Below are 21,826 nucleotides of genomic sequence, written 5' to 3'. Positions count from 1 at the left end.
TTCCTATTAACACTACCTATTTTACCCCAATAACTAAAGAAATTAGCACTTGCAGGTCAAAAACTTTATTCAAGAGACGCAAAAATAACATTGATACAGTGACTGTCAAAAATTACAGCACTAATCATACTGTGACATATTGGTTCAAAACAGCACACTTAGAAATATTCAACGTTCTTTACTTCAACTGAATGAAACTGAAAATACCATTTCACACGACCCATATGGGATATTTAGACTGCATAACTGTTCACGCTACATCTCTTCACTAGTAAAAGAAAGAAAAAATACAAAGAGAAATTTAAAAATGCTGCCAAACAGACAGAGAACTTGTACAGAGCAAAAGGAAAAACAAACAACAACAAAAAACGGCTCGTCCTCATGGCAGTTGCAGAGTATATAAAAATGAACCCTGCGATCCGTTCCTGGAATTGAGCTTCAAAAATGCAGCAGAACAAGTGTGAGATTTAAATGTCCTCTCACCTAGAGCTGGTCACCTCACATGCATAACAGTGAGCTTCGTTGCAGGAGCAGTTTTGTCTTAGTTGTGAGCTTTTCTTGAGAGCTGAGTTGCATCCAACTCCATTACCACCCATTGAATCACCTCAAAAGTGTAGCAGAGTTGTGATGGGTAACTCATGTTGAAGGAATAAAAAAGGTCCAAACAGCATGGCTACTGCAAAGGTCACGTTATCCAGATCTTGAAGAACATCAGAAAAGTCATTGCCTGGCGCATCTCTGGAGACAGATGTTCATTGTGGTTTTCTCAATCTGTGCAGTGGCCTCAGTCAAGTCCTGGTTAAACACAAAACATTTCTTTAAGATTCCTTTTTAAACTCATCTCTTTTGAATCTACCAGTTCTAATGTTAGAGTAATTTAAACCAATGCAAGCAACATAGTAAATAGCTATAGCCAAAGAGTGGCCTGCCATGCTGCCATTCATGGTCTAACAGAGTTTCTAAGAGAGGGTGAAAAACATAATAATTTCAAATGCTTTACATTAGTTTTTGTTAGAAAGACACCGGCCCATCAGAAATCCAGGCTATGTCACTCAGAAGATGTTAGAATTTAGACTTTCAGCCCCACAATTTGGTTAGCTGTTGGTCATTTTTTCAAACAAAAGCTAATATAAATATTGGTCGGATTTTCCTTTGTTCATTAGAATGACAAATTTAAAGTTTTTTCACACTGATGTGACCCCTAATACAGGGGTGGGGGTGGGGCCTCAAGGGCCGGCGGCCGAGTTCACTACCAGGCCTCATGTGAACTTCAAATTATTAAAGAGGACTACTGGTCCTAACCAGTCCAATGAGGATCAAGTGGATAACTAAATGCATTTTTAAAGGTTGCAAATCCACAATCTACTCATAAAACACTCACCATGAACTCCTGCACCAAGATGTTGCAATTGTCTTTCACACAGATGCGGAGCACTTTGATGAGGGACTCCGAGCATTAATGTCATCCTTGACTATTATAACAAAGAAAACAGAGATTTGTGAACTTTTCAGTAGCACAGAAGAAAATGATCCCAGACAAAAACTCTTGACTTTTTAAACCAGTCAACATGCAACACCAGCATCTACAAAGCAATATCAAAAGTTCCTGTTTGACATCAACTTTATGGATATATAGTTTCCAGAACATTTATTTTTAAAAAAAGATAAATTTTTCTCAGTGGGCCAGTAAATGCATGACGAAAATTATGGCATCCTTTTAGTGGAATCATTACTCACAGGTAATAGTTGACTGTTTCAATGGATGTAGCATAAAAATTTTACTGACCTAATGCAATACATATACACTTTGTAGTTAAAGAATTTTAAAGTTCTTACTGTCATCATGGCAGCTACATCCTTTAGCTTTGTGCCCTGTTCCCCCGATCACTTTGCAAACACTTTCAGCAGACTGTCAGAGAGAAACTCAGCTCCGTCAGAAACCTTGACTGCAAAGGCATGGTTGGGATGCACTGGAATGCTGCATTTTATCTGAAATGACATAAAATTATTTTGAAATAACAGCAGGCACTGTGCTTGGTTAATCAGTAATGTTTTGTTGAATAAAAACTGTGTTTCCAGATCTTATGGGATTAAAAAAAATCCAAAGATGTTTGTTTCTGATTTGCAACCCAACAACCCACAAGTTACAACCTCATTTCAGTTCAAGTGTGCATTAATGCGAGTCCAGTAATCACCTTTCTGGCAATACATACAGGTATAAGTTAAACCTATGGCAGATTTTGGATCTCTCAGTTGTATTAATAGGGTGAGTATGCATGCACCTAATAATTATAAAAAACCTATTATAATTAAGTTACAGAAACGAAAATAGAATATACTTTCTTACCATAACACCTTGAACCCACAATCCATCAGCTGACTCCTGGTGAAATGCAGAATAGAGGTCGTCTCTCAATGTGCAGCAAAAAAACCAAAAACAAAAGGACAGCAGGTGAGGGCAGGAGGGGTAGGGATGTAAGCTAGCATAATGCCGCTGATGATATTAGCTAAAGCTGTTCAATGTCCAAAATCTCACTAACACCATGGTGCAGTAAATACACAATGTAACTGAAGAGTCAGTTGGCAAATCTATTCACACAGAAAACCAAATTATGTTATGAGTGCCTCGTAATTAGGTTTAATGTGATATTACGGCTCTTGTGCCAAAGACAAATTCAAATGAAAAAGCGCCAATTCTTTGACAACAGATAAAACAGCAAATAAGCTAACGGCTCTTTTTTAGCATGTTACATGGCGACACTCTAGACGTTTAACTACATTTGTCTGAAATATGGTAATTATTAATTCAAAAAATCAAGACATACCAAAAACGTAGAGTTGGCTGCTCGACTTGACTGAGATGGATGCCTTTTTTAAACCACGATCCAAAGCCCGCGAGATGAAATCACGCGTGGTTTCACGAGATTTAACGTTGCTATCTTATTGACTTACTTCACCTGAACATGATATGAACAATTTAATACACCCTTTCTGCATATCATGTAGTTTTTACACTATATAGTTACATTTAACTTTAAAACATGAGGCAATTGTGTTAAATACATGCAAGATGCTTACATAAATCCAAGAGATGGCCAGTCCCTTTTTTTCAGTGCAGTAAATGTTACAAATAGCATTCAGTCCTTTAGAAAATAAATGCTATAAGCAGCCAGTATCGCTCTTTTCAAACTAATCGTCTTTTAAATACACTCATTTTGTGATTCCGGTGTCAACACCTTGCACCAATGCAAGCATTTTATTTAATTAAAAACGGATCAAACGGGCCATTTCTTCTGTAAGGGGTTTCATGGTTTCAGAGTAGTTTTTAACACAACAGATAGTCGCAAATAACATTCAGCAAACGCTACAGTGATACTTCTAAAACGCTGCACACAATGTCGTCTTTTCCCCCAAAGCAACCAGTATCGCTCTTTTCAAACTAATCATCTTTTAAATACACTCATTTTGTGATTCTGGTGTCACACCTTGCACCATGCAAGTATTTTATTTATTTAAAAACGGATCAAACGGGCCATTTCTTCTGTAAGGGGTTTCATGGTTTCAGAGTAGTTTTTAACACAACAGATAGTCGCAAATAACATTCAGCAAACGCTACAGTGATACTTCTAAAACGCTGCACACAATGTCGTCTTTTCACCCAAAGCAGCCAGTATCGCTCTTTTCAAACTAATCGTCTTTAAATACACTCATTTTGTTGACAAAGCCAGCCAGCTAGTTTTAACACAGTAAATGTCACAAATAGCATTCAGTCCTTTAGAAAATAAATGCTATAAGCAACCAGTATCGCTCTTTTCAAACTAATCGTCTTTTAAATACACTCATTTTGTGATTCCGGTGTCACACCTTGCACCGATGCAAGCATTTTATTTATTTAAAAACGGATCAAACGGGCCATTTCTTCTGTAAGGGGTTTCATGGTTTCAGAGTAGTTTTTAACACAACAGATAGTCGCAAATAACATTCAGCCCTTTAGAAAATAAACGCTACAGTGATACTTCTAAAACCAGTCGCCCAGACCCGCTCCAACTTTTCAACAGCTGGCTAATTGTTTGAATTTGTTCAGGATTGTAAAAGCCCACCGTGGGTATCACTAGTTGAGAGTACCATGTGAACAAGGGCCCAGCCTATTGTTTAAAGTGGCCGGTATTGGCTCTTTTTGTAATTCCTCGACAAGGTAAATGGGGCAGGTGTACCAGTCGGGTGGCGACCCCGCCTATTGTCTGAAGTATCGGCTCCTTTGTAATTCCTTGAGAAGACAAAAGCCCTGAAGGGTCTCATTTAAATTGATTGGAGACATACCTTTTCTTTTTGGAAACACCCACCCTATATAAAAAAAACACGCTCAGAGCCCGAAACCCTGAGCCATTTACGCCTCAAGATTCGCTGCAGAGCACACCATTTTCTTTGCGATCATCAACACTAACATCGTTCTTTATAACATGGTAAGTAAACGGTAAGTAAAACAAAACCTATTATTGGATTTTTAAAAAAAGTGTTATGTTAACATATTATAGGATATTCAAACTATTTTTTTTCCTAAAACAAAAGCTTAATTTTTAGGAGTTCGGGAGAACGGCCCAGGACCCTTTTCTTTAGAAACGGGCGCTTTTACAGCTGGAACTAGTCCTCTAACAGGCACAAGGTGTGTACAGCATTACTGGATTTTAAAACGTATGTATGTTTTAAACTAGCGATTGTTTTAAATTATGTAATAACGTTTTTGTTTGTTCCAGGGTTAACAAACTGAGCAGGAAAACATTCAGACACCGCGACCACAGAGCCCAACCTTACATCAGGTGTGTATACAACGGGATGTATAGTTGTGTATTATTTTTTCAAAAGAAAAAAAAATTAAAAAGAGGTTTAAACAATTACAAATGTTCTAAACTGACCGTTTTACACATACAGAACCACGCCACAGAACCGGGTGTGTGGAGGAGCAGGACCATCCCGAATAACGCACACTACAAGGTAAGCATAGGCATATATAAATTAGATAAAAAGAGATAGAGAGGGAGACACGCTTATTCAGTTTGAAATGGGTACATGTATAAAATGTTTTAACACATGTCTATCTATCTTCACAGACTGCAGAACAGCACCCCTCCTCATAATGATCAGGACACCGTACGATTCCAGACGTTTTTGGAATGTTTAAGCAGTATCGACCTCCCAGAACAACAAAAACCTGGAGCTTTGTGCAACAGTGGAGAGTCAGAACAGATCTTCATCAGCGAACCTGCAACACCCCCGAGTGAGTGGCTACCTCGCGATTTCTCTGATGTTTTTGAGTACAGTATATCAGATTTTGATCTAGTTCATATACCCACCACCCCAGAATGTGACAGAAATAGCATTGATTCACACATAGATTTCGAAGAAGGCGGCATAACAGACTCTCAAATATCACCGGCGTATGATGCTTACATGAAGCTTCCAGACGCTCAGCCTGCTGAACAGAGTCATATAGCTTCAATAGCTGATAAATTATGTTTGATTGAAGCTAGACTCAATCAATACCACCAAGAAGCACAGGTACAAAGGCAACAGTTTACCAAATTCATAAACAAAGTGTGTAGTACATTAGACAACATCTGCTATGTTCTATTTAAACCCAGATTCCTTTTATAGTTTGCAGTGAAATTTCTTAAACCATTGTTTAATGGGACAGAAGTACAAGTCACTCTTTACTAACACACTGTAGATAAGTTTATTGCTGAACGACACAGCTAGCAGTCCCACACACTCTTTAGATTTTTGAAGTTTTGTGTGTGATGGTTTTGCCTCTCACACCTTACCCCTTTCTCCCAGTATCACAACAGTATGACTCCCAAAGTACGACTCAGTAAACAAACAAGGACTCTAAACTCGGAACAGAAAGATACAGTTGAAAGATTAGTGATATCTTTTATGATGCGTAATAAACTACACCCTCTTCTTCTCTGTATTTATGTTGTTTGTGTGCGTGCGTGCGTGCATGCGTGCGTGCGTGTGTGCGTGCGTGCGTGTGTGTGTGTGAATGCCTTAGAAGTCAAAGTATACATTAGCCATACTTACAAAAACATTTTTAATTTCATTTAGAACTGAGATTCTAAGTTGTAAGCAGAAATCGTATGCTCAACCAGGAGTATGTTTCCCCACTTTCACAATGCTGAGGCATCAAATCCATGATCCAACAGATGGTTTGTCACATGTGGGCGAGAAGGGCAAGCCAACCCTTACTTACACAACCTCACACACTATAGATTTTTAAAGCTCTTGTGTACAACGGTTTAGCTAAAGATATAACTTCTACTTTTGGTAAAGATCACTCCCTCTGCATATTTCTTAAGAAATGAAGTGTCTTTACTGGGATATTTATTGTCAAACTATGCGATTTTCCAAATGTGTGTGGAGTAAAATGTTGTGACCAAGAATCATTCAGGATTAACAACACAAACTGTTTTGATAGCAGAAACAGTCTGTCTTATAGTTCCCATACTTTACCGCTAGTTTTACAAACACATTCTTCTTCATATCGGTTTAATTGGTTTTTTATGAAACTGATGTTTAATAGTACAACCAAGGTCTAACTTTTCCTAGCTCCCCAGTATAAATGCAAGAATTTTGCAGACTTTATTGAAACTGTAACAATTTAACACTCAATGCCATAAACAGAGTTGATCCATGTTTCTATGGACAGTGTTTCATAAATCAACAGCTCTGAAAATCACTTTTAAAGTAATGTAGAACATGATCTCTCTCACTCTCAGCGTCTCTAAAAAACCCAGCAAACTGACAATCACCTCTAAACAAGGGGTCAGTTTATAGGCTTTTTGTTTGTTTGTTTGTTTGTTTTGTTTTTTATCAGCCGCAACACCATGTAATGCATGGATGTTAGACTCTTTCACCAGACCATGTTGCTAGCCCAACCACCAGGCTCAGGGTCTCTGAACTCTAACCCTGGCTCTGGCTGCCAAATGTGCCTCTGACCCTCTTGTGCCTGTTCACCACCAGACTAAGTTTGTACTCTCGCCTACTAACATTATTTTATTACAGGGCAATATTCAGCTAGGTTACTACTTTGACTTTCTTACTTTGAGCACATTTCCGAGCCCATACATTATCAAACTTTTACTTGAGTATTTCTGACACCAGCTATACTTTTACTTAAGTAAAAAAAAAAATGCCTGCACTATCGGTGTAAAGCTGTCTTTAATTCTTTAACAGTTCATGCAACAATTATAAATTAAACCTGCACCACAGCTAACTCTTTTTCATAACCAATAACAGGTGTATTTCTTAGATCTACAGAAACAGCCAAAGCACTCTGCTTGTATAATGCCATATTCTCTCCCAGCGTACCCTTGTCTCACAACAGGGTGATTCCCAAAGTACGACTCAATAAACAGAGACTCTAAAACCAGAACAGAAAGATAAAATTGGAAGATCAAAGATTAAGGCTAAAACTATGCACGTCTGCAATGCAAGTTTTAAATGCTTTTTCTGCTTCTGGTGTCCATTCTATTTTATCTTTCAGTGCTAGATTTTTTCCATAAATTAAGTTTTGCAATGGTTCAGCTAACAGAGCATATTCAGGTATCCAGCATCTGCAAAAATTGCAGAGACCTAAATAACTCATCATTTGTTGGCTCGAAGGCTCGAAGGACCAATTAAATGTCAGAGATATACAGTTATCAAACAGTTAGGTGAATAAACAACACTGAGACACTTGGAGACTGTTAACGTGCTGCACGGGTGAGGACTCAGAGAGGCACTCATGCCGAGCTACAGCAATCGTCTTTATTTATAGCAGGATGAAACAAGCATAGCAGTTTCCTTTAATTTTGCATACGTGTGTGTGTGTGTGTGTGTGTGTGTGTGTGTTATTCTCTTGTGGTAAATGTCACAGGGTGAGCTTCCTGTTTCTAGAGACAGAGCGAGTAGTACATTTTGTTCTTTTCCTATTAAGAGTAAAATATGAACATATACTTTAATGCAACATAAAACTCATAAAAGCGTTTCTTCCTTAACAGCATCAAATCAATAGTTTTGTTAGTTTAGTCCAAATCAGTGTAAATGTATAAATATCAATAGTTTTAAAGCTGCTGGGATCATTCAAACACTTTGATCCAGTCATTTGGATGTTGTCACATGTCAGGGTGGAGCAGCCATAAATACGAGGCTTTTATTGTGAAAATGCTGAGTGTGATGACCCAGAGGAGCCCATGGGGTGTTTGTGGCTGGATGCAAAGGTTTGTAGCTCTCCTTGTAAAGAGAAACAGCTTGAAGCTACAGAGGAGCGTCTGCAGAAGAAGACAGGGGAAAGAGGAAGAAGCTGAGGCCGCTGGAGAAAAGACAGGAAAAGGAAATCAGCTTCATTTGTTGGAGGCCGTTTGTTCATCACACTGAAATATTCCCACTTTAGAGACAGGAAACAAAGTGAAGTGTGGATTGATGTTTGTCTCCATGATTTGGGCCCTGGAGTCATTTCTTCATCTCCCACTTTAAGACATATTAATGTCAGCCTCACACGTCCCACAGTGGACACATTTCTATTTCTAGATGATATTTGGAGGATGGTCATGTGTTTCTCTGCTGTCACAGCTCTTTGTGATATTTGAGCGCAGCTGTAATGTTTGTGTGGTTAAAGCCACCAGACTCCACTGACAAAAACTCTCATTTTAGCCGGAGAACACGGGGCTGCTGTGGGACTTTGTGTTTGCAAAGGTTTCTATTGGAGGCATGTTTGCCTTTATTATATAGGTGCAGAGAGTAGACAGGAAAGTGGGGAGAGAGTGAGGGACACACAGGCACCTGTAGTAAGCCCCGCCTTCAGCCCACCTGCTCAGCCAGGTGAGCTATAGCGCTGCTTTAACATGTTGGTGTGATTGAGAGTGAATGAAAGTGAGTGATGGAGGCAGCAGGAAACTAACAGGCTGTTTGTTCTGAGAGGTCACATGACTGTTGTTCTCAGCAGAGTCTGATGATTTGATGAGACCATGAGAGCGGCTTCAGTTCCTCATCAGAAAGAGTCTGACAGAAGCTCCTCCCTCTGTACCCCAGTAGACTTCTATTAGACTGCTCCAGATTCCTGAGAGTTCACACAGAAAACTTTACAAACAGCCAAAGAAAAACTATTGAAAAGCTTCAAGATCACAAAGAGCTCTTTCACAGCACATATGAGCCATTAAGAAGTGCACATTTGTGTTTCCCACAGTCCATCATCCAATAATATCAAAGGACAAACTGTGAGGTAAAAAGCCTTCAGCTCTTTTTGAAGGAAGCAAAAAGACTTTGGTCCTGAGAGATGGTTCAAAACACAACTCAGACCTACCAAAGTATTATTTGTGCCAAACACATGAAGCCTTCCACTTTGTATGTGTCCAGTCAGTGTGCCAATAGAAGTCACTGTGAGGATTTTCAATGTGCTGTCAAAGAGCATCCAAACAATCAGGTGAGGATGAAGAGAATTAGTGTGGATGGACAGAAAATCCATATCCAGTGTGATTTAGGAGCAGCTCATATATAATGAGTGAAATGAAAGAAGAGCACAGACAGGAAGAACATGAGTGAGCAGACATTTTGGAGCTGCTGATCCACACAGGGCTGGATGGAAGGAGTGGGAGTCCATGATGGCTCAAAGTCTCTGATCTAACTGTTCCTGAGCCTCTCCCCCTGCCTCCTCTTTGGATCTTCTCCTCCTCTTCTTCCTTATCTGCCTCCTCCACCACTGCTCTCTCCTCCCTCATCTCCTCCTCAGCTGAACTGAAGTCAGGGCTGTAACATGAGGAAACGTGCAGAAATGACTGAGTCAGCATGTTGTTGAAGTGAGTTGAGTGATGGTGAGCAGATTAGATGTGCGAGCCTCCCTGTAGAGAAAAGCAGATCTTCTCCAGAGTTTCCCACCTCATGTTTTCCTGTGTCACAGCTGATTGTCACATCCTGGCTGTCACTAAATGAGTGGTCCAAAGGTGGAAGGAGGAGCACAGTTAGATTGTTCACCTCCTAACCTGTGAAATCAATGAGCTGAATGAAAAACACTGTGATCCTATGAGCTGCTATCAGGGCTGCTCCATTCTCAGGATTCTCATCTGGATGACTGAAGCAGATTATTGATGAAGTCAGCAAACAGCTTTCAAAATGGCTCTTTTTCCAGGGGAACTCCCTGAAATGTAAATCTCATTGGAATGAAGAAGAAGTCCAAAGGCGTGGTTAGGCCCAGACTTGTGGCTGTTTTCAATGTAAAGCCCATGTTGCAGGCAGCTGCTGCTCCTTACTGGCCCACAGCCTCCACTGATGGATGTGTCAGCTCACCTGTACTGTAGCCGTGGGGAGGGCGATGGTGAAGCTGACAACCAGAGGTGTAGCGCTATTTGTTGAAGTAGCCCAGCTGTGCCATGGAAGCACAAGTTTCCAGAGATGATTGGACTGTGAGCAGAAATGATCCATGTTGGACTGAACTGAAGAACAGATCATAAAGTCCTCTGTGTGCACAGCCCACCCGCCTGACTTCATCAGCTGCTACATGTTGCTTCCAGCTCTCTCCTCCCTGGATGTGTCTTCTCTCTTTCATTCTTTTCCTGTGGGATCGTTGCCCACTCTCTCTCTGACTTTTTCTCTCACAATATAACACGTAGCACATTTTAAATTCTGCTACTTCAGAGGAAACGTCACAGTTGGAGATATTCAGGCTGACTTTTCCACATGTTCAGTGTTTCACAATAAAAGCCTGGTTAAAGCCTTTTCTTCTACTCTGCTGTGGACACGGACAGCTGGAGACTCCACGGATGAGGAGTCCTTTATTAAACCCCGATTCTTTTGTCCCCCTGATAGAACAGAGAAAACCGACTCATAGTGTGTTAAAACATTTATATTTCTTTTTATTCAATCATCTTCCGGAAGAGAGAGACCCCTGCACAGCTAGAAACTAGCGGATGATACCGTGGAGACAAAGACTATCACAACGTTTCCCAACCAGAAGCCGTGGGTGGATAAAACCATCCGCGACGCTCTGAGATCCCGCACCGCTGCCTACAACACGGGACTCACGACGGGGGACATGGACCCGTACAAAGCCGCGTCATATAACGTGCAGAGGGCGGTGAAAGAGGCGAAGCAGCGCTACGGGAGGAAACTAGAGTCACAACTCCAACAGAGTGACTCTAGGAGCCTGTGGCGGGGACTAAGGACAATAACGGACTATAAAGCACCAACGACCGGTATGACGAACGCGGCCGTGACTCTGGCAGACGAGCTGAACACTTTCTATGCTCGCTTCGAGGCTGCAGCTAAGGACTCCAACGATGCTAATGTTAGCGGCGCTAACGGCTGCAGACAGGAAGATACTGCCAGCACCGGAAACGTGCTCGTCATCTCCGAGCATGAAGTAAGGAGAGCCTTCAAGAGAGTGAACACCAGGAAAGCAGCAGGACCAGACGGCATCCCAGGTCGTATCCTAAGAGACTGCGCATACCAGCTAGCTCCTGTGTTCACTGAGATATTCAACATCTCTTTATCTCAGTCGGTGATCCCCACATGCTTCAAAGAGTCCATCATTGTTCCTGTCCCGAAGAAACCCCACCCTGCTTCTCTCAATGACTATCGCCCTGTAGCCCTCACCTCAGTAGTGATGAAGTGCTTTGAACGCCTGGTCAGAGACTTCATCATTTCTTCACTACCAGACACACTGGACCCACTACAGTTCGCTTACCGTCCAAATCGTTCCACAGACGATGCCATCTCTCATCTCCTCCACACATCACTCACTCACTTGGACACTAGAAGGGGGAATTATGTTAAAATGCTCTTCATAGACTACAGCTCTGCATTTAATACCATAATTCCCTCCACACTCACCACCAAGCTGGAGCATCTGGGACTCAGCTCATCTATGTGTCAGTGGATCTCCAACTTCCTAACTGGCAGACCACAGGCAGTAAGGATGGGCGGACATGTCTCAGCCTCCACCACTCTCAGCACTGGAACCCCCCAGGAGTGTGTTCTGAGCCCCCTGCTGTACTCTTTGTACACATATGACTGTGTGGCCACTACCAGCTCCACCACCATCATCAAGTTTGCTGACGACACCGTCGTGGTGGGCCTGATCTCTGATAACAACGAGACGGCCTACCTGAAGGCGATTAGGAATCTGGAGAACTGGTGCCAGAGGAACAACCTCCTTCTAAACGTCAGTAAGACAAAGGAGCTGATAGTGGACTTCAGCACTAAGCAGGAGAGGAACTACCAGACCCCCGTCATCAACGAGTGCCCAGTGGAGAGAGTGGACAGCTTCAAATACCTCGGAGTTCACATCACGCAGGACCTGTCATGGTCCTGTCACATCAACACCGTGGTGAAAAAGGCCCGTCAGCGTCTCTACCACCTCAGACGCTTGAGAGACTTCCAACTGCCCTCCAAGGTGCTCAGGAACTTTTACTCGTGCACCATAGAGAACATCCTGACGGGAAACATCTTAACCTGGTTCGGGAACAGCACCATGCAGGACAGACGAGCTCTACAGAGGGTTGTGCGATCAGCTGAGCGCACCATCCGCTCCGAGCTCCCTGACCTGCACTCAGTCTACAGCAGGCGGTGCTGGACCAAGGCCAGGAAGATCGTGAAGGACCTCAGCCATCCCAACAACAGACTGTTCTCTCTGCTGAGGTCAGGAAAGCGATTCCGCTCCCTGAAGACCAACACAGAGAGACTGAGGAGGAGCTTCTTCCCGCAGGCGATACGGTCTCTCAATCACACCACCACACAGTACTGACCCACACATATAGTTCTTACACACACACTGGACTTTCTGGACTTTGTTTTCACTTCATCACTTAAATCACTGCTGCTGTTATTGTGTATATATTTATTTATACTTCTTGTGTATTTTGTTCATACATTCTTATATAGTTCTATATTGTGTATTTTGTTGTACAGTTATTTTATTTTCAATTTAATTTATATATTTTATCTTATTCTTTCCCAGTGTGTTGTACAGTTATTTCATTTTTAACCTTAATTTATATTTTATTCCTTCCTAGTTAAATTTACCCCTTTTAATTTTTCATATTTATTTCCTATCTTATTCATAGCCTTTTCCTTTTTTGTTTTCTTTAGGTCACGAGCAGTTGTCCAAGCATTTCACTACATATACTTCTTGTGTGGGCGACTGTGGCTCAGGGGGTTGGGAATCGCATCTGTAACCGGAAGGTTGCCAGTTCGATCCCTGGGCTCTCTGTCCTGGTCGTTGTGTCCCTGGGCAAGACACTTTACCCTACTTGCCTACTGGTGATGGCCAGAGGGGCCGATGGCGCGATATGGCAGCCTCGCTTCTGTCAGTCTGCCCCAGGGCAGCTGTGGCTACAACTGTAGCTTGCCTCCACCAGTGTGTGAATGTGAGAGTGAATGAATAGTGGAATTATAAAGCGCTATATAAATGCAACCCATTATTATATCGTACTGTGTATGACTGTGTATGTGACAAATAAAATTTGAATTTGAATTTGAACAGCCCAAATGCCAGTTGCAGGATCTTTAACATTAGAATCATAAACTGTGTCTCATATAGGTTTTATTTTGGTACTTTACATGGTACTTATATGGCAAAGTTCCTCTTTTCTGTCTGTATTTATTAATATGCTTGTATAGCTCTACACCAGGGGTCGGCAACCCTAGGCACGCGTGCCAAGGGTTAACTGATGGCACGACCAATGCTGGACTGGCCATCGGGCATTTGCTCGGTGGCCCGGTGACTTTTTTCCCCTTTGTAACAGTATAAACAATGAAAGGTGGTGGATTGACCAGATGCTGGTCGGTGTGTAAAAATAACTCAGTTGTTTGGTGGTGGCTATGGCGGAGCTTCCTCAGATTCAGTAAAATTAGCAAGTGGTGGAGGCCAGCAGGTGGATGAGGGAGAGGGGAGGTAGGAGGAGATCCCCGAGGCAGCCGCTGGTCCGAGTATCAGGTGAACTGAACTTCAGGTAAAAAGTTATGACCTGCAGTCTATCTGGGTCAGATATAAACCAAGTTTAGGTGGAGTTTATTTTTGTTGTGCTCAATTTTTACTGTCAGTTACAATAACTGTACTGCGTGCTAGCTAGGATGACGGAGTTTCTATACAGCTGGGCGGTGCTATGATGTTAGTGATACCATAGTGAACTGTATTTTGTTCATAAGGTTAGTTAGTAGAGTTGCCCGTAAAAAGACAGAATCGTCCCTCATTCAGAGAAAATATTACTCGTTTCGTATTGAGGTGAAAAGGAACAGTTTGTCCCGGACTTCAGCTAGAAATGGAAAAAGACACAAAGCTGGAGTTATTCTGTGTTTACGCTGCACAGCTGCCTCTTCTTCTCTCATTCTCTCCGGTTTCTACTTCAATCATGAAACTGATCAGTGATCAGCTGATCGGCTTTTCTCTCTTGTTTGTTTATCGCCCACTTTGCGCCAGAAAGAGGAAACCAGCAGATGTCGCGCTAAACAACAGCAGCACGTTTAAGCTTGATCAGCTGTTGTTAGAATTAATTTCTAGTATCAGCTGATGTTTGCTGGAGCCACAGCTGTAAACCTGCTGGTCAGGATGTCGGTTTGGATATGTGGTGAGAGGGAAACATGAAGATGAAACCAGGAGATGTCCTTACTGAACCATCAGAGCTGAACAGGTGATGGAGAAACAGGTTTACCTTTTAGGTGACATGAATGAGTTGAAGTTATCAACTGTTTCTGAGAGACAAATAACACCAGGATGCTTTTCTATGTAGCTGACAGCTGGTAACTGTGCAGGGGCGGGTCTAGGAAAGTGTTGCCAGGGGGGCCAGGTGGGGCATTAACAGGGAGAGGGGGGCACAAGGAAATACTTTTCTTTCTTATTCTCATTTAAAATGTCTGGCTGTTATTAAATAATTATCTGAATCTTAGAACCAAAGTTTTTATCTGACATGAAATGTATAGAAATCATACATATAACGTCGAAGTAGCTGGAATCCACAGCTGTGTGTGTTCATGGAGCTGCATGTTCACCTGCTGGACATCACTACCTGACAAGTTTAACTGTGTTCAGAACATTGCAGAGGCCTTATTGACAGTACTTGGCTCTACATATCTGTGTGAACAGATTTTCTCTCACATGAGTCCTCAGGTAGCCGTCTGAATGCTGGACACTCGGAGACCTGTGTGTCTGAGTGGGAGACCAGAGATCACATTAACATGTGTGTCTCTGTGTTAACAAACATGCCATATTGGCCCAGTTTATTTTTCTTATTGCTGTTGTGAGGAGACCATAAATAGCATTTGTATTTTCTGTTGTTCAGTTCATTTGCTGTTTTGGATAAAAAGTCTTTTTTTGTTTCCTAATAGCTGATAACTATTCGCTGACAGCTGCCAACATCTGTGAACAAATATGATTTTATAAAGTTGTTCTATATAGTGTGTAACTGTTAATATAGAGCATTATTAAATTTATTGCTAATGCAATCATATGGCACACTGGCTTCTGAGGAAATTTTTATTTTTTTTATTTTATTTTTTTTCTTAAGAAAAGATAGGAAAAGAAATAACTGTAAGAGCTCCCCGTTGTTGCTCAGGGGGCTATTCCGAGTGACTCAGGCAGTCGTGATAAACCTGCCATCCTCTCCTGCCACCTCTTCCTCTCTGTAAATTCGCCTGTGTGCCTCACCGCAGGTAAAATGATGAGGAAATTTTAAATGGCACTCGCCATCAGAAAGGTTGCCGACCCCTGCGCTACACTAACTTCCTGTTTTTCAGTCTGGCTGAGCACTTAGTTTGTGAGTCAAAAGTGGCCTTGCTTTACAAACCTTCATTATTAAAGTACATAAAAAATATAATAAGAAAATAAGCACTAAGGATAAATTCATTACATGACACCTTCCTGTTAGACTTCTTTGAAGTCCATGAAATCTGCCCGGTAACAAAAAAGGGAAAAGCCGACGTCCGCACAGCCCCTCACGCTCACCGTCTGATGACATTTACGTCACTGTGACCCACATGGACCCTCAGAAATGAAGTGTTTGTGTCCACTGACATGTTAGAGTGCTTTTAATTTAAAATGCACACAGGAAGTGATGTCTTTCCATAGAGAGTGTAGTGCAGTAAGTTTAAGAGAGCAGGGCCAAAACACACTGATGGATTATTGTGACATCACTGTTGGATTCTTCTATCGAACAGAAGAAGAAGAAAAGTTCTCTTCAGCAGGTGAGGTCAAAGGTTAAAGGTCAGCGAGTGGAAGAGAAAACACACAGTTCATGTGAATGAAGTAAAGGCCTTCCTCATTATGATAACCTTTGACCTGCTGCCTGTTATTTTCACTCATTAACGTGTGAAAGCAGCAGCTAGCAGCAGCTTTTAAGGTGGACTGTTTTCTTGCATGTTACTTAATGCAGGCGGTGATGTTGTGAAGTAATGAACACTTTAAGGGCAAATTTCCAAAGTGGGAAAATGATGGTGGAGACACAGGTTTAGGTTTCAGTTGGAGTAATGACCCACCTGCTTCTCTTAAACAGCTACTGCTTGATGGCAATCATGTCCATAAATCTGTAAATGTCTTTGTTTCTAATCACAAAGCTGATTTATTCTATACAGTTCAACCTGTCTGCTTCCCTCAGTCAGTAACACACTTCTTCATTTCTTTACACAACAGCTGGTGTTGTTGATTTAGTTAGTTTGGGAGGTTTGATGTAAATTTGTCAGCATCTCTGTCACATGTCAGAGTTTAGCCTTCTTACAGTGCGTGTCCATTTCTTCATAGTCAGAATCAGCACATCAGCCTGAGACAACATTAAATGTCACAAAGGAGAAATGTTGTACAAGTTCAGGTCTGTGGTCCGGACCATGTCCAGATTTATTCATATAAAGGATTTAGTTCTGCTGTTCAGGGGTTGGACTCCAATGGCAGGCAGAATCCTTGCAGTGATGGAGCACTGAGCTGAGGTTGAGATGGGGAGAAAGTGACTTGCATGAAGGAGTCTGCAAAAGAGAAAGAGAAATGAGCAGTGAGGTTTTTATTACACAGGGAGGAGGCTGATATGCTGGAAGAAGACGGGCAGTGAGATGATTGGACTAGAGCAATGATGTCAGTGTTGAGTTAATGATGTGGGAAAGTGGAAGCAGTGTAAAGAATAAACGAGTTGCAAAACACCTGGAAAGCAGACAGATGAGTAAATACAGATGTCCTTTATTGAACTCACACATGAGCTTCATTTCATTATCTATAGAGTCACGAGAAGTTTATTCTGTTTAGTGTACGCAAGTTCTCTTCACTTTTCATTCAGCCTCATTTATCCAAAGAGAGAAAGGAGCTTCCTGTAGATCCTTGTATGTGTGACCTCTGTGATGTCTCCTCTCTCTGTCTAATGAATGTCCTGAAGCAGCTCAGCTCTGTGCTCATAACGGCTTTATTCCATATCTGTAACCATGACAGTGGATCATCTCTCATCTAATCATCACTTCTAATGTTGCGTTTTTTTTTCTCTCAGTCTCTGAGTTAGAGGTGGATTCAGGGGTGGAGTCTGTCCAGCTGACCTTCAAAACCACACAAAACCTTCCTGAAGACGCTAAAGTGGAGTGGAAGGATGAGAGATCCAGAAAGGTCTACGTGTATGAGAACGGCTCTGACCAGCCTGAAGAACAGGACCAGGTTTACAGAGACCGAATAAAGATGAATGAAGACCTGCTGAAAACTGGAGACCTCAGTCTGACCCTGAAACACCCCACAGAGAGAGACAGTGGAAGTTTTATCTGTAAAGTTCAGAGTAGTGGAAACATCCTCAGGACAAAATCACTGCTGCTCAAAGTCAAAGGTTTGTCTTGTTTGTTGTCAAGTGTCAATGACAGGACAACCTGTCATTGACACTTCCTGGACTCTGACTCACATCATTTCTTCTTCTCATGTTTTATTTTCAGCTCACATGATTGCAGACATGAGCATGAAGAGCACTGACAGAAAACCATGTTCATGCTCTTGTCTGCGTCCATAAATGTCTAGATTAGAAACTGATCAGTCTATTGATCACACAATATTCCATCAATAGAACTGATTTGACTTTGATTTGTGTAACAAAGTGATTTCCACGTCTCCTTCATGATGTGACAGTGTCAGAGCTGAATGCACTTGTAGAGTATCATGTTTTTATGGCTCACATTTAAAGTGTTGCAGCTCTAATGTACAGCTGTCATATTAGAAATAGAAGCAGCTCTGATTTTAGTGCTCAAAGAAATCTATGAAGTGATGAATTCACACATGAACAGTTTTCTGCAGCGTTCCTCTCGGCCTTATTTGCAGCTCCACTCTTGTTTTTGCTCTAATAATTATTTCTCTCCATGAGCTGTTTCTCTGCCTGAAGGAGGCGCCACTCCATCGCTTCATTTAGTGCAGAACAAGAGTCACATGATGCTGCTCTGAACACCAATCACACTTTGTACAGCTCATGTTGTGTTTGTTGTCCTCTCAGTGTGTCAGGTGGAGGTGGAGGAGGGGGCGGAGTCTGTCCAGCTGCCCTTCAACACCACACAAAACCTGCCTGAAGATGAACAGTTGTTGTGGTGCCGTGAGGAACCCAAACCATTACTTTTGGTCCACGTGTATAAGAACGGCTCTGATCAGCCGGAAAAACAGCACAAGGATTACAAAGACCGAACGAAGATGAATGAAGACCTGCTGAGAACTGGAGACCTCAGTCTGACCCTGAAACAGCCCAGAGAGAGAGACAGTGGAGAATACAGCTGTGGAGTTGGCTTAAGGAAGGGAAACACCTTCAATGTAACCAAATACAAAACAGTGCTGCTAAAAGTCAAAGGTATCTGTCTCTCTGTCGTCATGTTTATATTTGTTTGTCCCTCTCTGACTGTGTTGTGTCTCCTCTGCAGGGAGAGTTCAGGTCCAGGATCAAACAGGGGACATCAGGAACAGAAGCAGCTCCATTGATCCGACTCCTCTGATGGCTGATCAATCAGTTTGATCTGTGTGTTCTTTGATTATTGATCAGTGATGTCAGAGTGGAGTCAGTGTGATGTTGTTGTTGTGTGTTTGAGACTTTTAGTGTCCATGAAGGTCTCTGCTGCCGTAGATCCTCTGAACTGTGACAGAGGTCTCACTCTGGAGGAAACTCTCAGCACTTTCCAGCAGCTCCTCCATCATGGAGGACGTTCCCTCACTGTAACAGGTGGAGGAGAGAGGAGAGGAAGCACAGGTGGATCCTCTGAGGAAGAGGAGCATTCTCACAGTAATGTTACAACATGAAAACACAAAAGACATTGGTCGTGTCCAAATTCATGGGCTGCATCCTCCTGAGGACCCGGCCTTCGCGGTCTACGTGGGCCGGGTCCTCAGAAGATCGGGTAGGCCGGAAGTAAACGGCCGTGAAATTGGACGGTCTAGCCTTCTGATTAGCATCACCGCTGTCTCGGTGGAGTTTAATAAACTCAGCCGTCTGCTCCTTGCTATCTAAAGTATAACAGGACACTGGCGTAAATTCTCAACTGTCTCACACTTCTGTTTAATCAGTTTTCTGTTTGACGTTTAGTCAGCTGTGTAAAAACCAAGGAGGAACCCACCCAGGGGATTAATAAAGTTTTATTTTATCTAATCTAATCTAATAACTTTAATCTCAGCCAAACCGATTTACTCACGAACAAACAAAACACTGAAAAAAGCCCAACAATATCATTTTTAGGTTGTCTAAGTGACTTATATATTACGTTTAACCCGAGCAGCGAAAGTCCGCGGTGATCTGAAAATGATGTGCCGGGAGTTGTGCCGTTCTCGGCCGCATCAGTAACCCTCGAGCTCCCGGCTAGCTATCGAGCTGGTGGGTAGCAGACACCTCCGAAAACGTCGAAGCACTTTTGCAAATATGCGATATCTTGATAAACCGAGCAGATATTTGATGTTTACACAACTACTTTCTCGCCTGAAAATATGTTAAAAGTTTATTTTGTGACCCAGAAAGATTAGTATGAGTAATTTTAAAACTTAGTAGCGGCCGCCATTGTTGGAAACTGGAGTTTGGCTGGGCCGCGCTATGAATTCTGGGATATGGTAGGCCACGAAGGACACACCCAACCCATCCTTCAAATTCGGGGAAAAGGAGGACGTATTTGTCGGCTGCATTCGGAGGAGTCTACGAATTTGGACAGCCTTCGGCGCGTCGCTGTGACGTAATCGGTCTACAAATGCGGCCTCAGGAGGATGCAGCCCATGAATTTGGACACGACCATTATTGCATAATATCATTATCAGTCCATACTGTCCCCGTCACTGAGTGTCATAAGATCATTTACCCAGTAACCAACATGAACAAAAAATAACTTGTCAACAAATGTGTGTATTCTTTGGCTCTAATATCAAATTATTTTTTCATTGTTTTCGTGCAGCACTTTGGTCAGCTGTTTTGTTGTTTAAAAATGCTTTGGAAATAAAGTGAACATGAAGTAAAGAGATGTGGTTTGATCCATAATAGATGCTTTTACTGTAAGACATGAATCACGGGTGTATATCACTCCCTTCTACACATGTGAGTGCTGTGGCTCTGACAACATTGTGGTATAAGCATATAAGCACCAATAAAAATCCACATTCATCTTCATCATGAAGGCAGACTGCAGAGTGTGAGCTGGTCTCCATTAAAAGGGTCCTCAGACTTGGACTGAGCTTTAGAGTTAGAGTGCTCAGGGACTGTCTCCAAAGTGCAACACCAACAAAACCCAGCAAAGTTTGGTAACTGTGTTTTTTTCAAAGGACATCTACTTTAAATTACTTTGTTAAAGTGCTTTGAGTACTGTTGTGTAAGAATTTCTTTTATTTATGTATTATTCACATTATTTTGTTGTACAATGTCTTCATGCCACTGGATTTTAACATGCCTCACACTAATGCAGTCAGATGGTGGGTGTCTGAAAGGAAGTTGGGGGAAGCAGACAACTCCACCAGAAGAGTCTTTTGTCTCTTCGAGGACTCTGGAAGGTAGCAAGGGAGTGTGAAACAGCTGTCTACTGCTTTTTGTTCCTGTAAGGGTATTTAACTGACAGCCATGCTAGGCTCAAGTAGAGACTCTGCTGATCGTCTGCCCCGTGATGATGCAGTCCCTCACCTGTTCTTGTTTTGATTAAAGAATGTTAGCTACCGCTCACCGCTTGTCTGCAGGCCTTATAAAATGGAAAACTTCCACAACAAGATGGCGTCATGAACAGGGTGGTCCGTGTGGTCGCTGAACAACGGTTCCGTGGACGGGCTGATCACCCCTGAGGGAAAAGGTACCTTTGTCCTACTGTTGAAGCAAAGGAAATGGAGAAGTTACGGAGCCGTGTGTTTTAGCCACCACCGAGACCATCGACTTTGAGGGGACTCCTGCAGATGGGTGAGATGTAGCTAACTTGTATACAGTCATTCAAAGTTTTTGTCTGGCCAAGGGAAGTTCGAGTCTCTGGAGGGAAAATCCTGGGGTTCAAGTCCCCAGGCCTGTGTTCGGTTCGGTTCCGGTCCATCACAGGTTAATAATCATTGTCTGCAGGCTTGATTAAACAGAAGACTTCCACAACAGTTCATCGCTGTAAATTTATATATCAGTAACAATGGTGAGACAAAAACAGGTCATGAGTAACTTTTATATTTTCACTGTAAGAACAAATTATTTAATAATTCTCCTAATTTAAAAATATCACATTTTTATTTATTACGACAGAATGATCGATAAGACCGGGATGGCCCTGCAGCATAAAGTAATCTAGTAGTAACACCACTATATGTGAATGAAGCAGCAACATGCCTTTGTCGTGTTGCACTTTGTAGACGGCCCCTGAGCACTTCTCTCACACCCAG

The 21,826-nt window shown here is 42.1% G+C and overlaps 1 protein-coding gene across 1 annotated transcript in view; it reads left to right on the top strand.

The window, feature by feature from the left end:
* The window catches only part of LOC113017929 (uncharacterized), a 142,757-nt gene extending 123,578 nt beyond the window's left edge, over window positions 1-19,179 (top strand). Inside the window, exons 5-7 of the mRNA XM_026161026.1 lie at window positions 17,235-17,245; window positions 18,462-18,806; window positions 18,877-19,179. Coding sequence (XP_026016811.1) covers window positions 17,235-17,245; window positions 18,462-18,806; window positions 18,877-18,968 — 448 coding nt within the window. The 3' untranslated portion in view covers window positions 18,969-19,179. The remainder of the gene's footprint in view (window positions 1-17,234; window positions 17,246-18,461; window positions 18,807-18,876) is intronic.
* The last annotated feature ends 2,647 nt before the right edge of the window (window positions 19,180-21,826 follow it).

This window comes from Astatotilapia calliptera, unplaced genomic scaffold (assembly GCF_900246225.1).
Source record: "Astatotilapia calliptera unplaced genomic scaffold, fAstCal1.2 U_scaffold_3, whole genome shotgun sequence".
NCBI classification, from domain to species: Eukaryota; Metazoa; Chordata; class Actinopteri; order Cichliformes; family Cichlidae; genus Astatotilapia; species Astatotilapia calliptera.
Note: the sequence above shows the minus strand (reverse complement) of the source record. Positions and strands in the feature narration are given on the sequence as shown.